Source organism: Rhinolophus sinicus, linkage group LG05, assembly GCF_036562045.2.
Source record: "Rhinolophus sinicus isolate RSC01 linkage group LG05, ASM3656204v1, whole genome shotgun sequence".
Lineage (NCBI taxonomy): Eukaryota > Metazoa > Chordata > Mammalia > Chiroptera > Rhinolophidae > Rhinolophus > Rhinolophus sinicus.
Window position 1 is genome coordinate 81,942,682 of NC_133755.1, and position 15,355 is coordinate 81,958,036.

General features: G+C 46.3%; 1 protein-coding gene across 2 annotated transcripts; it reads right to left on the reverse strand.

Annotated features, from left to right (window-relative positions):
* Positions 1-5,023: 5,023 nt before the first annotated feature.
* On the reverse strand, positions 5,024-11,644 carry RPS10 (ribosomal protein S10). Of its 2 annotated transcripts, none has more exons than XM_019738738.2 (6): positions 11,490-11,644; positions 10,514-10,663; positions 10,116-10,287; positions 8,058-8,135; positions 6,147-6,202; positions 5,024-5,344 (listed from the first exon to the last, which is right to left on the reverse strand). In XM_019738738.2, the coding sequence occupies exons 2-6, from the start codon at positions 10,661-10,663 to the stop codon at positions 5,303-5,305; spliced, it is 498 nt and encodes a 165-aa protein (XP_019594297.1). In that variant the 5' UTR covers positions 11,490-11,644; the 3' UTR covers positions 5,024-5,302. The 2 variants fall into 2 exon arrangements, with proteins under 2 accessions (XP_019594297.1, XP_074188919.1); XM_074332818.1 differs by having other exon boundaries at positions 11,128-11,495.
* Positions 11,645-15,355: the final 3,711 nt, after the last annotated feature.

Consider the following 15,355-nt stretch of genomic DNA (forward strand, 5'->3'; position numbering starts at 1 on the left):
TGTAAAACGATACAGCTACCTTAGTAAACAGTGGCAGTTCATCAAAATGTTAACCGTAGAGTTACCATATGATCCAGCAACTCCATTGCTAGGTATTTACCCAAAAGAAATGAAAATATGTGCCTGCACAAAAACTTGTACAGGAATGTTCACAGCAGCTTTAGTCACAATAGCTCCAACTGGAAACAACCCAAATGCCCACCGACAGGTAAATGGATAAAAAACTGGTCTATCCATATAATGGAATACCACCCAACAATGAAAAAGTGCTACTATACGGTACATGCAGCAACACTGATGAATCTGAAAACAACGATTCTAGGTAAAAGGAGCCAGACTATAAAGAGTGAATACAGTGTAATTCCATTTTTATCAAACTCTAGAAAATGCAAACTAATCCATCCTGACAGAGAGCAGAGCCTTGTTTTGGCCTGGCAGTGGGGATGGGGTGAGGGATTACAAACTAAGAAGGAAACTTTTTGAATGATGGATATGTTCATTATCTTGATTTCATGGATATATAAATATATATGTCAGAATTTATTAGATTGTACACTCTAAACAGATGCACTTTATTGGATGTCAATTATACCTCAATAAAGCTGGAAAAATAAATAAAAGAATAAAAATAATACATACTCCTGGGCCAGCCACCATTATTGCTTCATGCTGTCTCAGTCCAAAATGTTAAGATAAGTTCAGATGGTCACAGAGACCCACTATGGGAAGCCTTCCCCTGGATAATATTTGCTCCCCTTCTTCCCACAAGCCACAAATAAAACTCGGCTATCACCACTAAGCCACCTACCACTTAGCGTATGTTTCTAGATCTGTCTTTCCTAATTCTAGTAGAACCTCCATAGTAAGTATGCATCTCAGTCACTTTTGCATTTCCACCAGTTTAGGTTTGCAGAGATTTTTTTTTTTTTTTGCACAAGTGTTCTTTCCATAGAAGGGGCAACATCTCAGGGACACCTCTTCACAGGACGTCATTCCTACAGCTAACAGTTGCAGAGAAGCTACTGCATGTGAATGACTGAGCTAGGCCCCCAGAGTGGGGCTGTGACAGCGAGCAAACCAGCAGTTCCCACACAGCCTGCTAAATCCGGACCTGCGGGCACTAACTGGAGGGCAACACACCTGACTCTGAAGTAGGCGTGGTTTCGTCAGGAGAGGCTTCTTAGAAGTGGTATTTCATCTAAATCACGAAGAATGAATAAGAGCCCCAAGTGGGGGTGGGGTGGGGTGGCAGTTTCTCTGGAAAATGAATGCTGCATGCACAAAAGCTGGAGCTGAGATAGAACCTGAGCTAGGTTCGCAGGATTCTGGAATTTGGAGCCTTGTTTTCGTAAGCAGATGCAAAGTTGTGATGAACCTGTTAGGCCATGAAAGGAGTCTGGCATTTGTCTAGTGTCTGGAAGACAATACGGAAGGCAATGCGGAGCTTTTGAAGGACTCTAAGCTGGGGAATGAATACCTTGTTCATATTTGTTTCCAAAAAATAATCTTGGCTGTGGCACAGAGAGTGGTTGGAAATGAAGCAAAGTTAGAGGCAGAAAACCTCTTAACGACAGCTGTGGTTCTGGGGAAATGAATGCCAGTCTGAGGCAAAGTTGGGGAGGGAGAGTTGAGGCAGGAGGATGTTACTTATGCCCCCACCCCCAGCCCAGTCACCTACTTGCCCACAGACCACCAGCTTCCTTCCACAGCATGGTAAAACCAAGTCCTTGTTCTGAAAGCCTAACCAGAACGCCATCTCTCACCTAGATCACTGATCCTGCCTCTGAGAGCCACGAGTGTGTTACATTCATTGGAAACGTAGCCAAAACTATTGTCCCAGAATTGAGAGCCAGTCTCTCATCTGGGGGCTTTGAAACAATTGTCTTAATTAGCGCCATCAACAAGATTCTTGTCTCCCATCTCACTTCTCCCAGATCTAAGAAGTGAAAGGATTGATCACTCCTTTCTAAAGGTTCGGCATTAAAGCTGAAGAGGTAGGAGCCCATGACCCCTCATTGCTATGGGGCTACTACCGGCTGCATTCCCAAACCTTGGAGAAGTGCTTGGGCACAGGTGGGCCTGTATCCTAGTACAGCAAGCCTGGTTCCTTAAGACACGGGTAGGAATGGGCGTTTCCTAGGCACGATGGTCCCACACTGCCCTACTGGAGGCTGGTGCCAGGCACTCATGTATGGAGAGTTCTAGTGGGTCCTCAAGTCTTCAGGGCTAGAAGGTGTATCCTTCCAAAAAAAAACATCGTCAAAAACAAAAAAACACACACACAAAACCCATAAACCATCTTTGTCTCTCAGCATTTAATATTGGCATATGTGTAGCTGCTTCTGAAAGGTCTACTGAATTAAAGTAGGGCTCCAAAAGAGTCAGAGACCTAAAGTTGCTATTGGTACTTTTTCAGGGAAAGGGGGATTTGCGTCCATATCGGGAAGTTTGTTAAATTAGGAAAATGTGTCTTCAGCTGTTAGCTTCCAAAATCCCTTTACAAGTCTTCTGGAGCCTGTTTTGCTGGTAGTGGTGGTGATGGGCTCTTGAGCTATGGGCCTGGAGACCAACACTGGAAGATGGGCCAAGATTTCCTCCAAACTTTCATCCAGTGATGTGCCCATGCAGGAGTCCAGCTGGGGCTTTCCCTGCCCCTCACCATGCACCCACCCCAAGTGACCTCCTCCAGCACTTTTAATAGCCAACATTTGTTTTTCCTAGCTTTACTCAAAAGAATAAATTCTGATGTCAGTTTCACACCCAACATCATGACATGTTCATTTTCCCATAAAACCTCTTCACGATGCCCTGACTGGTCTCACTTCTCCCCTGCTCCACAAACCCACCTCTGGGTCACTTCAGCCTTCCTCCATCGACCCTCTCTTAGAATTCAACCTGGACCTAGTGATTTCCCGCTTACATTGGATTTGGCATTATGGACTCGGTAGATCTTTGGTTTTTTCTTAACTAGACTGTTTCTTGAAGGCCCTTCTTTCCCAGGGCACTCCCTGGCACTGATCCCTGAGCTGCTAATCAATGATTATTGGTTGGCAGGGGCCATTCAATCCTACAAGATGAGAGGAGGGGGCTGGCAGGTAGGAAGAGCCACCACCATCTGCATGCTTTTAATCCACAGGCTCTGCCTCTACCTTGTAGTCTTTGGGTTTTCCCAGAGTCCATGGGTGACACTGGAGAACACATTCTGGAGTTAATTGAAAGCACGAGGGAAGGGGTTGGCAGAGAGCCCTCGCTGAAAAACAGTAATGTTTTAGTGCCAGAAAATCACCAAGGCTATATAGAAAACCCATCTGTTTGCTTTCTGGCCTCAAAGGGAAACAGAAAGGCCAGGAGCTACTAACATTTCATGGTGGAATCCAGGTTAAACAATCACAAAGCGTGTGAACACGGGCAAACCACTTGACATCACTCGAGCCAGCAGCAAAATTGGATAAAAAGCGATCTTTGGCAAGACAGCACTGAAACCGCTTCCCCCAAACACCACCTCTTTCTGCCAAAGCAAGCTTCTCCTTACTGGTGATTCAGATTCCAAAGCAACCTCCCAGCAATGCACTGAAGGCACAGTTGCGGTCGCCTGCCACCTTGTGGTCTAAATGACACACTTGCCTATCAAGACTGAAATAGGCAGCTACCAACGCAAAACCACAGGTGTAGGATTTTCATGTCTCACTTGGCTATTATTGTCCATCTCCATACAATGCTTGGCTCACAGTACCCCTTAAATATAATCCCAAGTCCCTGAGCGACTTGATCCGTTTTGCTGGCTGGCCCAGAGCTGCTGCCTCAATGACCCCTACTTAGTAAGTGCATTTCCTGCATCCGTCCAGCCGTGGTTTGATCTGCAAGCCCGTCAGCACTCACCTAGCAAACCCGTCTGCAGGCTCATGCCCAAGCTCACTGGAAGCACCTTCCATATCCCCTTTGCAGCCAGTGTGCCAGGTACACAGGCTTTGTAGTACAGGACCACAGAAACGGCCAGAGGGTGAACACTCAACACTGCTCTTGTCCACTTACTCAGGTATATTCTGCACCACCACTTACAAAGGCTCCAGGAAAACTGGACAATGCATTTTCCCTTTGCAAGCCAGTGGCTCAGGTGATTGGAGCGCCACTCTCCTAATGCCAAGGTCGCCGGTTCGATTCCCACACGGACCAGTGAGCTGCGCCCTCTACAGCTAAGATTGTGAACAGCTCTCCCTGGAGCTGACCACCCGGAGGTCAGCATTGGGTGCTGTGAGCGGCTGATCGACGACTGGTGACCGTGTGCCTCAGGGAGCGCAAAGCTCATAATACCAGCATGGGACAGGGACCTGTGTCCTACACAACTAGACTGAGAAACAGCTTGAACTGTAGTGTGGGGGGGGAGAGGAATGCGGGGGGAAAAAAGAGCCACGAGATAGCAGGAACTCCAAGAACTTTTTATTCTGATCATGGAAAGACAAAAATCCCAGGGGTCTTCAGATGGCTGGGCCATCCCTTTCAGATGTTTTTATATTGTTTTCTCCTTTGATTTTTGTAAATCCAGAGTCTTAAAGATTACTATTAGGAAAACTGTTGGGCTAAACCATCCCTGTAGTTTCTTCCCCACAAGTCAGTCTGTGAAGGATGTCAGAAGTTATTTCCCTGGTTTTTTTCTTACATCCTACCTCCCCAGCACTTCTCGGATATTCCCAAATAGCAGACACAGAATCTCAGTTCCAAGACCAACAAAAGAGCAATTTTCCCACCACAGAGCTGAGCCAGCATGGCTGGTCTGGTGAAGATGCCCAGCTTTCCAACCACTTCCCAGAATGGTAACCACACTGGACATGAGTGCAGGGAGCTGTCTGCTGGCACAGAGCACACCCATGCCAAAGCCAAGCACTGCAGTTCTAGCAGCAACAAGTGGTGTCACCCTGGGTAAAACAACTTGCCAAACCAATCCAGTCTTGCCCCCCTTACATTCTGACCTTCAAACCATTCCTGTTCAGGCTGTTTCATTATGCAAAAACAGGGGCACACGAGATTATTTTCTCACCACAAGTTTATTCAACACCAAAATCGCTCCCAGTTTGCTGAGACCATTTTCTCTCCAAAGTTTATTCAAACACTAATAATCGCTCCAACTTTACTGAGATTGTTGATCGTGTCCCCCTGCCATGGGACTTCCCCCCAACCAAGCCAGTCTCGCCCCGTTTATATTGACTTTTAAAACATTCCTGATCAGACTACATTATGCAAAGATGGGCACACAAGATTCTTTTTCCGTCACAAGCTCACTCAATACCAAATAACCGCTCCCACTCTACTGAGGGGGTTGACCACGTCCACGACCAAATCCGCCTCTCTGCAAGAGAAAGCACATGACATCAGCATTAGCAGTTAGCTGGGCAGCAGTTTTATTGTCACTAGTGAGGCCCCCTCAAGAGAGCGCGGGACATAATTCCTAGCTCTGCCGTAGTGGCTGTAGGTCCATGCTCACCTTTTAGGCCTGTTTCCTCATTTGTAAAATGGGAATATGGATAATCACTCGAGTGTGCTCACACATGTACACACGGAAGCACCCAGCATGGGCACGTGCTGCGCTTCTATCTGCCATACACAGCTCTTCGCCGTGCTGCGAAGCCCTGCCACAGGACAGCTGCTGTCCCAGCAGTGATAGGCCAGTCCCCATGCAAACACTTGACCTGGATTAACTAATCTCACAATTATAGAGACAGCTAAAATCATCACCTCGATTTTATGTGAGGAAATGGGGGCCCAGAAGAGCACCCGTCCGAAGTCACATCATCTGAAGATGGAGGATTTGGTACCAGACCATCTTGGTTCTAGAACCCACTCAATCTCCGGTGACAGGTTCCCAACCTTAAAATCTGGTTCATGAAACTAAGGTGGATATGACCATTATTAAAGAAATAGAAAATACCACTGTGCTACATGTAATACTGATTTGAGACTCATTTCAGTAATTCACATATTTACAAAAGTTTGTACACTGTGTCCTAATGTAAAAACTTATTTGGAATTTGCGGGTTTTAGGAAAAAAAGAGTAGGCCCATCACCCTATACTACATCCCTACAACTTGCAGCCCCACAGGGTTGAGACCAGAACGGTAAATGCTCATGGAAAACGCATGGGGAACACTCACAAACTGGAATTCCGTTGCTGACCCAGCCCCGGCCTCGGCTTTCTTGTCGGCACCAGCTGGAATGAGAAACACCAATTTAGACGCATCATATGATTTGACCACCTGCAGATAAGTCACCCAACCCAATCTCGCGGGAAAGGCCACGTCAGCAAATATACTCCACGAAGTACAAGTAAATTACAACCAGCGGTGGGAAACACCTCTGAGCCCCTTGGCCCCCTCACTCTCCAAGGGCAGCCTTCCTGAAGTCATCCTTCAAAACTCACAGCCCAAACCACTGCCTCCTCCAGGAAGGCTGCCCCGACCAAAGTCTCGATGACGTGTCGTTCCCACAGCCCCAGAGGGCCCTCACTGCCATCACATTACTTACATGCTTCAGATCAGCACCTAGCATACAAAGGGAGCTCCAAGAGGGAAGAACTCAAAGGTAAAGGACACAAGGACCCACACAAGCAAAGAGCGACTTTACTGTGACCATGGGAAGGAATCAAGATGAAAACTCCAGTGCTGCCCTGTCCTGTATGAGTCACTAGTCCAAGTTGAGATGTGTGCAAAATACACATCAGATTTCAAAAGAATGCAAAACATCTCATTGTTTACACGGGCTAAAAAATTAACATTCATGTGAAGTATCTCTACTTGCTTTAAGTGTGGCCACTAGGAAATTTTACAGCTCATACTGCAGGGCTGGGTCGGCAGGGTCAACAGTGAGGACGGTTTCAGTAAAACCTATTCAAATCGGGGTCTCTCTTTGGACCATTTCAGACCATCAGAGCGTGTGGTGTGACTTCTAATAAGAGCAACCGCTTTCTCTAAACTGAAAGCACGTTTGCTGGAGGAATTAATTCTTACTACTGTCCTGTAAGGTATTCAAGTCAAGTGGTCACTTGTATTTCACATACAAAAAGGAACCATGATGAGAGAGGCAAGAGTGGCAGTACTCTCAGTATAAATTTCCTTTCGTACCTCGCTTTTACATCACAACTGACTGCTACAGCAGTTACTCTTTAGAAACAAACTGAATCCTATCGCTCCTCTACAAAACACTACCAATGGTCCACAGCTTACCCAAGGGTAAAACCCCAAGTCCTACCATGGCCCACAGAGCTGTGCGATCTACCATCTTTCCTGACTTTCTGGCTGTCTTCTGTGCTTTAGACAAGCCAGGTGCCTTCCGCACAGGCCCTTCGCTTGAAGTGCTCTGCCCCCAGACAGCCACTGGCTGGCTCCCCTTCACCTCCATGTGCCTGCTTCCCTCTCCCTTCTGCAGCTCTCCCTGAAAACCCCATTGGAAGCGCACGGCCCCAAGTCCCCTGCTTTCCTTGTTCCCTGTAGCACCCACCCTTTTGGACATGTCATATACTTCTTTTTGCTCGTCCGTCTATCACTAAAATGCAAGTTCAATAGGATGGTCCTTTTGTCCGTTGGGCACACCACTGTCTCCCTTGCTCCTAGAACAGTGCCTGGCACAGCACAGGCACTCAGTATGTATTTGATGAATGAACAGACATCTGTTGTTCCGAGTCAGTGCAAACATTTGCTATTTAAAAACAAGGATTTTACACTATTTTTGCAACAAGGAAACAAAGGTAATTTGAGTGGGCCCTGCCCTCAAGGAGCTTACAACACAGGAACACACCACAAAACAAAAGCGTATGTTGCTTTCCTGAAGCTTTCAGTTTTGTTCTAGGTAAAGGTCTTCAACTCAAGTCTTGTGTGTCCCCAGCTGAGGGCATTCCTAATCCCCAAAGGCAAGAAGCACAAAGGATTGCAGCTGGAGATGATCTGGAGATGGAAACTAAAGATCTTTCCTGATCACCTAGGCATCTTCGAGGGCTGAGCCCCAGCCACGGCTGACCGCGAAGCCAGGTTCTACCCCACTACCCGATACAGACGAGGCGAGTTACTCACGAGGCACAGCGCTCCGTCTGTAGGTGTCTCTGTCAGCTTCCCCTCGCGTGAGTCTTGCAGGTCGTTCACCCTCCAGACCTACACAAAGTAAACCACACTGTGAACACAGGGCAACGTGAAACTCTGTTCCCTTAAGGCTAAGAAAACCAGAATTGCTCTCCTAGTCTCACTGGGCAACAACTTAGCTGTAACAGGTTAATGGGGACAGGAGCTCCTACACCCGGAACTGCCAGCTACAAACTTATCGTTGACATTTTGGCTCCTCAAGGCCTAGGAAAACATATCTTAATTAAAATGCCAATCTCTGCAAAAGGATGGCTTTCTTCTACTGTATTTTCTCAACATAAATGCACATTTTCCAATTCCTTAGCAAATTAAGAAATCCAGCCATTTCTGCAAACATTTCAATAGTCAAAATTCTGAACTTGACCCATCTCTGAAGTGGAAAACTTCCTGTGCAAATGGGAAAGGAGGCATCGTTAAGTTGAAAGCTCCACCTCCAACAGTAAATACATAAATATAAAGGCCACCAAGAATCCACTTCCTCCCTGGCTTCTCCACATACCTCCTTCAGGCTGTGGGACACATATTAAGACAGATTTTAAAAGGTACTTCAAAAACACTGGAAGTTTAAATGCGTATTCTCTCTACCTAGTTACCTTAGAATATACCTAGAATCCAGACAGAATATGAACTGTTATTTTCTTTTAAGCAGAAAGAATAAGACTGAACCCAGGTGAGTGGTTAAATGCCAGGTCCCACGCAGGCCAAGTAAATCAGACTCTGCAGGGGCACAGACAGGCAATAGCTTCCCCTGCCCCAAGTGATTCCAAGACGCACCAGCCTATCTGACCACCAGAATTCCCTAGGGAGCTTTCATAATAAATAGATCCCGGGCCGGCCTAGTGGCTCAGGCAGTTGGAGCTCCATGCTCCTAACTCCGAAGGCTGCCAGTTCGATTCCCACACGGGCCAGTGGGCTCTCAACCACAAGGTTGCCAGTTCAATTCCTCGAGTCCCGCAAGGGATGGTGGGCTCTGCCCACTGCAACTAAGATTGAACACGGCAGCTTGAGCTGAGCTGCCGCTGAGCTCCCGGATGGCTCAGTTGGTTGGAGAGCGTCCTCTCAACCACAAGGTTGTCGGTTCGACTCCCTCAAGGGATGGTGGGCTGTGCCCCCTGCATCTAACAACGGCAACTGGACCTGGAGCTGAGCTGCACCCTCCACAACTAAGACTGAAAGGACAACTTGACTTGGAAAAAAGTCCTGGAAGTACACACTGTTCCCCAATAAAGTCCTGTTGCCCTTCCCCAATAAAATAATCTAAAAAAAAAAAAGAAAAAATCCCTGAGCTACATGGTCTCTCTCCAGGGGAACCTGGACATGATCATCTGGCGCACAGAAATCTCTGCATCTCATCTCATCACCCAGCCCACAAACCACTCCTCCTATGAAGTTTCCTATGACAAGTTTTTTCAGACCTAAGGAAAAGGAAACCACGACCTTGCCAAAAAGACAACTGCAAACCAGCAGTGATAATTCCCCACCCCCCACAGAGACACATCCTTTCACACCACGATTAAATATGTAGATTAAATATATATCTCTTGTATTTAAAGTCTTAAATATGTTAATCCTTTATTCTTGCTCCCACTGCCAAAAAACCCCGTAACACTTCATTTCCTTTACATATGGTAAGCAGCTTCGCTCTGGACTCCTTGGGGATAAGCATACCCTCTCTTCTGGAACGTCACTCAGGGATCTACCACACGCATCTGGCCACAGACGCGTGTTTAATGCCACTATCCCCCAGGATGGCCTGAACACCTGAGTCCAGTTCCATTACAAGTCCCATGTCAAGGGACAAAGGTTCCAGGTCTTGATCCAAGGTCCTACACACCAGCGTCCCTGTAAAGCTGACGCCAATGGTGTACTGTACGGCCACTTCCGTCGCCCACACAAACACAAACCCCACCGTTTCACATATACCAGCCCCCCTCCAGAAAGAGCAGCTGCAGAGCAGAGCAGGCCCTGGAGGCATTTATTTGAGCACCGTACCTTTGGGCCTTGGCCTGCCCGTCTCAGGCCGGCTGCGGCGCAAAGTGGCCGGCACGATCTCGGGGGGCAGGTGGAGGTAATCACGGAGATACTGGATACCCTCGTTGGTAAGGTACCAGTAGAAATGTCTCCAGGCAAACTGTTCCTTCACATAGCCTCGTGATTTGAGAGACTGGAAGACAGAAAACTTCTGTTAAGACATAACTAGGGGCTCGAAGCTAGAAACTCAGTGCAAAGGGAAGCTAAGCTGCTAGCAGACAAGCTTTCGTGGTGTATCTACCTCACAGCCCTTCCAGGCAGCAAGCAGCTCTGGCTGTCCTGACCTCTCCTTGGAATTTGTCTTGAACATTAGTGGACAATCCCTCCATTTGCACCCCACTCCAGCAGCCCCCGACTACCTGCATGGCTTTCATGACGTGAAGATTAGGCACATTCTTGTCTGCTAGTTCAGGGTGCTTGGGCATGTGAACGTCCTTCTTGGCCACCATCACCCCCTCCTTAAAGAGGAGCTCATAAATGGCAATCCGGTTTTTCTTGGGCATCAGCATCTGCAAGGAGACCAAGAGCGCTGGTAAGCAACGTGGTCAGGGTCCAGGATCGGAGTTCATGACCTCCAAACCGCCGTACGAAACCACTGTCCGATGGGTTGAAAACTCACACACAAAAACCACATAGAAAACATGCAGGAAAAGGGAATTCAAATTCCGCGAAACCGAAACCCACCAGTTCCCAGCTCCCTCCTCCAGCCCTCAACCCTTCAGATGCCAAGGCCTTAGAACAAAACGGGGATGGGGCTACATATTCAGTCCAAACTTGCACCCGCACAACCACCAACGTATAATGGAATCCTCGGAGTATGTGGGGACCATCAGCAACTGTACGTAGGGGTGGAAGGGCGCCGCTGTACTTTCGGGTACTCGGAGGGCCCAGACGACCTGGGAGAGTCTTTGATTCATGACAGGCCGCTGATCCCAAACCACCGTGCTAAGGCCTGCGCCCCGCCATCTCCTACCAGTTTCTCCAAACGAGAGCGCCACGGCCAAGCAAGGAGGCAGCCACGGGTGAGGGGCTTCCTCCCTGAAGGAAACGCGTGCAAGCGGCGTGTAGTCCCCCTTGCCTTGCCCGGTTAGTCCCCGCCACGCAAGGGCTTCATCTTCCCCTTCTCCGCTCTCCGCCATCAGGACGCCAATCTTCGCCAACGGCGCCCCAATACCCCCCCTAAATGCGCTCCCGGCCCCTCTCGCTGCCCAGAAATGGGCGTGCGGGCAGCCATAGATGGGCCTCCCGTCCCGACCCCGGGTAAACGCGGCGACTACGGCGGCGAGAGGGCCAGGATGGGGGCCGATAAAACCCATACTTCACGGAAGAACTCACCGTTACGACTTCTGCGTCCCGGTCCGGAGCTGGAAAAGAAGGAGCATGCGCGGCGCGTCGTCTGTTCCGGGCTGGCGTGCCCCGCCCCCCGTCAGGACCCGCGCGGCGCCTGGGGTGGCCTCGGCGGTGCCTGGGAGACGGGCGGCTCTCGACGGCCGGCCACCTGGACCGCCTCGTGGACCCAGGCACCGGGACACCGCAACCCCGAGCTTCTGGGCTTAAGTGCTTTGTCAGTAAACGGTCACTTTGACGCTTGGGCAAGCCCTGTAGAAACACGCTACTTTTTAATTTCCCACCGATCATTGAATTTATTATTATGCAAGTAATATATGCTCTTTGAGCGGGAAAAGAGAACACAGAAGGTAGTAACAATAACCATAATTAAAGACTAAAAACAATCCTACCAACCAAAGATAATCACTATTAACATTTTGGTATATATTCTTCCAAATTCACACGTACACACATACATCCATACATACATTTTTAAAAAAAACAAAAATGGGATGTTTTGCATGTACGTTATTTATGTTTGGTAACCTTTTTCCGCTTACCAATACATCATGAATCTCGTCGTGTTAATACCTACAATTGTAACACTCTATGATTGAATATATGTAAACTTCACTACTGTACCAATGCCACACATATCTGCACCCTTGCCCAATATTTTACTTAGGATAAATTCCTGGAAGTGTAACTGTTAAGTAACAAAGTACACAATCTAATGTCTTCTAATTTGCTTTTCTTGATACTTCGGTGGTTAAACACTTTTTTCTTTCTCTTTTTTTTCTTTTTAGGCATTTGTGTTCCTTCTATAAATTGTTCATTTACATTTCCTTTTTTTCTTATTGAGATTTTTTCTATTGATTTGAAATCACTCTTTACATATTAAAGCTATTAACCCTTTGTCATATATTTTTCGAGAATTTCCTCGTTTTTCATTTGTTTTGATTCTCATGGTATTCTGAAGAAGTTTCACATTTCTTTATATCCAGATCTTTACGCTTTCAGACTTCGGTACAATGCTTAAAAAGTCCACACCTCAAGATTATATAAATATTCACCTATAGTTTCTTCAAGTATTTTTGTGGTTTAATTGTTTAAAAATAAGCATTCAGCAGTTTTGCAAGATGGAAAGTGTTTTGGAAATTAGTTGCACAGCAATGTGAATTACTTAACACTACTGAACTGTACACTTAAAAATGGTTAAGGTAGTGAATTTTATGTTATGTACAATTAAAAAATAAGTATTCGTAATATGTTTACAGAAATTTTTTTAAAAGGAGCTTGAACATATGGACAATGAACAACATAATCCAAGGACTGGTTAAGGTGATTTGAAAAAAATGCAATAAAACTTCTAGAAGTGAAAACTAAAATTATTGAAATGTAAAACTTAGTTTAAAAAAGAATAAACAATAGATTTGACACACTGAAAGAGAAAAATCAGTAAAATGGAAGATAGAATGTTTAAAAAAATATTCACAATGCAGTCCAGAGATTGAAAGACAGGGAATGTTTGAAAGAAAAGATAAGTATGAAGAACAGAGTGAGAAAGTCTAATATATGTCTAGGTGAAGTCTCATAAGGAAATAATAGGGAATGTAGGAAAGAGACACTGTCAGAATATTTTCCAGAATTATTGGAAGACAACACACTTCGGATTCATTGTGCTCCTCAAACCCCACATTGGAAAAATGAAAACAGGTCCATGCCTAAACATATCATAATGAAGGTGCAGACATCAAAGACAAAGAGAAGATCTTAAAAGCAGCCAGCAGGAAAAGACAGGTGTGACTGCTCACTTCCCAGCAGCAACACTGGAATGCAGTCTGCTGAATATAGCCTCCTAGGTCTCTCCCATTTCAGTAGCTAGAGTGATTCTGCTACCACATCACACTATGTCACTCCCTGGCTTAGAATCTCCAATGACTCTCCAGCTCACTTATAAAAAATAGTCAAAGTCTTTATGGGATATAATTTTTTATGTTGAAATCTTTTATCCTCCTGGAATATTTTGATGTAAAATTTTTTCCTCCAAAGGGTTAGTTGGTATCTCAACATCATTTCCTCAATAAGCTGTTATTGAGGAAATTATCTAATTATCTGAAATACCCCTAAATTGTTTATAAGAGATGAATTCAGTTTAGATTGTGTTGCATTTGTGCCTATGAGACACTGGTGAAAATACCCAGGGTAATCTTAGATAAAGAGCTCAGAATTTGCCCTGTGGGAGAGAGCTGGGTTAGATTAGGTAAGGGAATCCTCTGAGACCATGTGAGGATCTGAGATCCCGCACAGAGGGCGTGGAGTGAGAAGAGGATGAAGAGGGACCCCACAGCACTTCCCAGCTCACCCTAGCTTGGTAGTCCTGTGAGTATCTCCACACCTGGATGGAGCTGTCTTATGGGCAGGGACCATCCTTTCTCCTCTCTTGTGTCCTCTCCAGCAGTTAGCACAACGTCTCACACATGTCAGGTATACTTAATAAATGTTTCAGGAATAAACAGCAACCTCATGGAGAGCAGAGGAGATTAGAGGTTATTGAGTAAGGAAAGAGGATGAGTAATAATACCCTCTGACACTACAAAAGACTTCTCAGATGACAGTGCATCCTTGAGTTTGCTGAATTCTGTTCAGCTGTTAGGCACTGAGCACCTGGCACTGGGCCAGGCGGTGGGGCACGAGTGGGGGCAGGAAAGCACATGGATCCTATGCCAAGCAACAAATACCTCTATTATGTGCCCGGAGCCATGAAGAAAATGATCAGGGTGTGGTAACAGGGAGGAACGGGGAGTGAGGCGGTGACATTTCAGCTGAAACCTACAGAGGAGCCACACTTGGGCTGAGAACAGACTGAGGGAACAATTCCTATGAAAGTCTCTGCTGCAGAGGAGCAGAAAAGAAAGACAGCCAGCTCGGCTAGGACAGGGTTAACAAGGCGAACTCGGGCAAGCAGTGCCTCAGGAACGAGTTAAGATTTTATTCAAAGTGCAATGAAAAGCCACAAAAAGGGTTCAAGTAGCAGTGACAGGATCAGATGCGTGTTTTAAAGAGACTACCATTGTAAAGACCAACCCTGTTTTTACCATTCCTACCCTGTATTGTACATGAAATACAGGTATATCACCTGCCATGTGTTATAGACACACACAAACACACACACACCAAAAAACCAAAACTGAGGTTTAGAGAAATAGATGTGTCTTGCCCAAGGTCACAGAGGTAAAAAATGACGGATATGGACTCTGACTGCAGAGCCTACAGCCTTTCCCACTGCCTTAGGCTGTCCCTCTGCAATGGGTCTTGGTGCTGGAGCCAAAGTCAGGGACAGGGAGCCAGCACCCAGAATTCAGAGTAGTCAGTCGAGGGGCCCCGGCTCTCCTGGGGATTAGTCTCATCCTGTTGCCCATTAGAATCCCTTGGGAGGTTTTTAAAAATCCATCCATCCAGGCCACACCCCAGATGCATTAAGTTAGGCACTCTAGGGGTGGGGCCCAGGTATTTTACTTTTTAATTTTTCATATACATACAGTAAAAATACAAATGTCCTAAGGTTACAGGTCAGTGAGTGTGTGTGTGTGTGTGTGTGTAAATCCATGTTAACTACCATCCAGATCAAGAGATAGAATATGAACAATACCCCAGAAGTCTCCCTTTTCAGTCAAAGCCCCACCCCCACTCCCAGGTACACAGTGTTTGACTGATGTCACCACAGTATGTATTCATTTGTGTCTGGCTACCCACCTGTCTCCATCTTTAGGTCTGTGAGAATCCATGCCATAGGCATCAGTCGTTTCTTAGTTTTTGCTGCTGAGTGGCATTCTGTTGTGCAGATATACCGCAATTTGTTTATTCATTTA

Coding starts and splice junctions, on each gene's coding strand:
- RPS10 (XM_019738738.2), bottom strand. CDS start 10,663: ATGCTGATGCCCAAGAAAAACCGGATTGCCATTTATGAGCTCCTCTTT. Junction 10,288..10,513: donor ACGTCATGAAAGCCATGCAG/GTAGTCGGGGGC, acceptor TCTGTCTTCCAG/TCTCTCAAATCACGAGGCTA. Junction 8,136..10,115: donor GGGCAGGCCAAGGCCCAAAG/GTACGGTGCTCA, acceptor TACTTTGTGTAG/GTCTGGAGGGTGAACGACCT.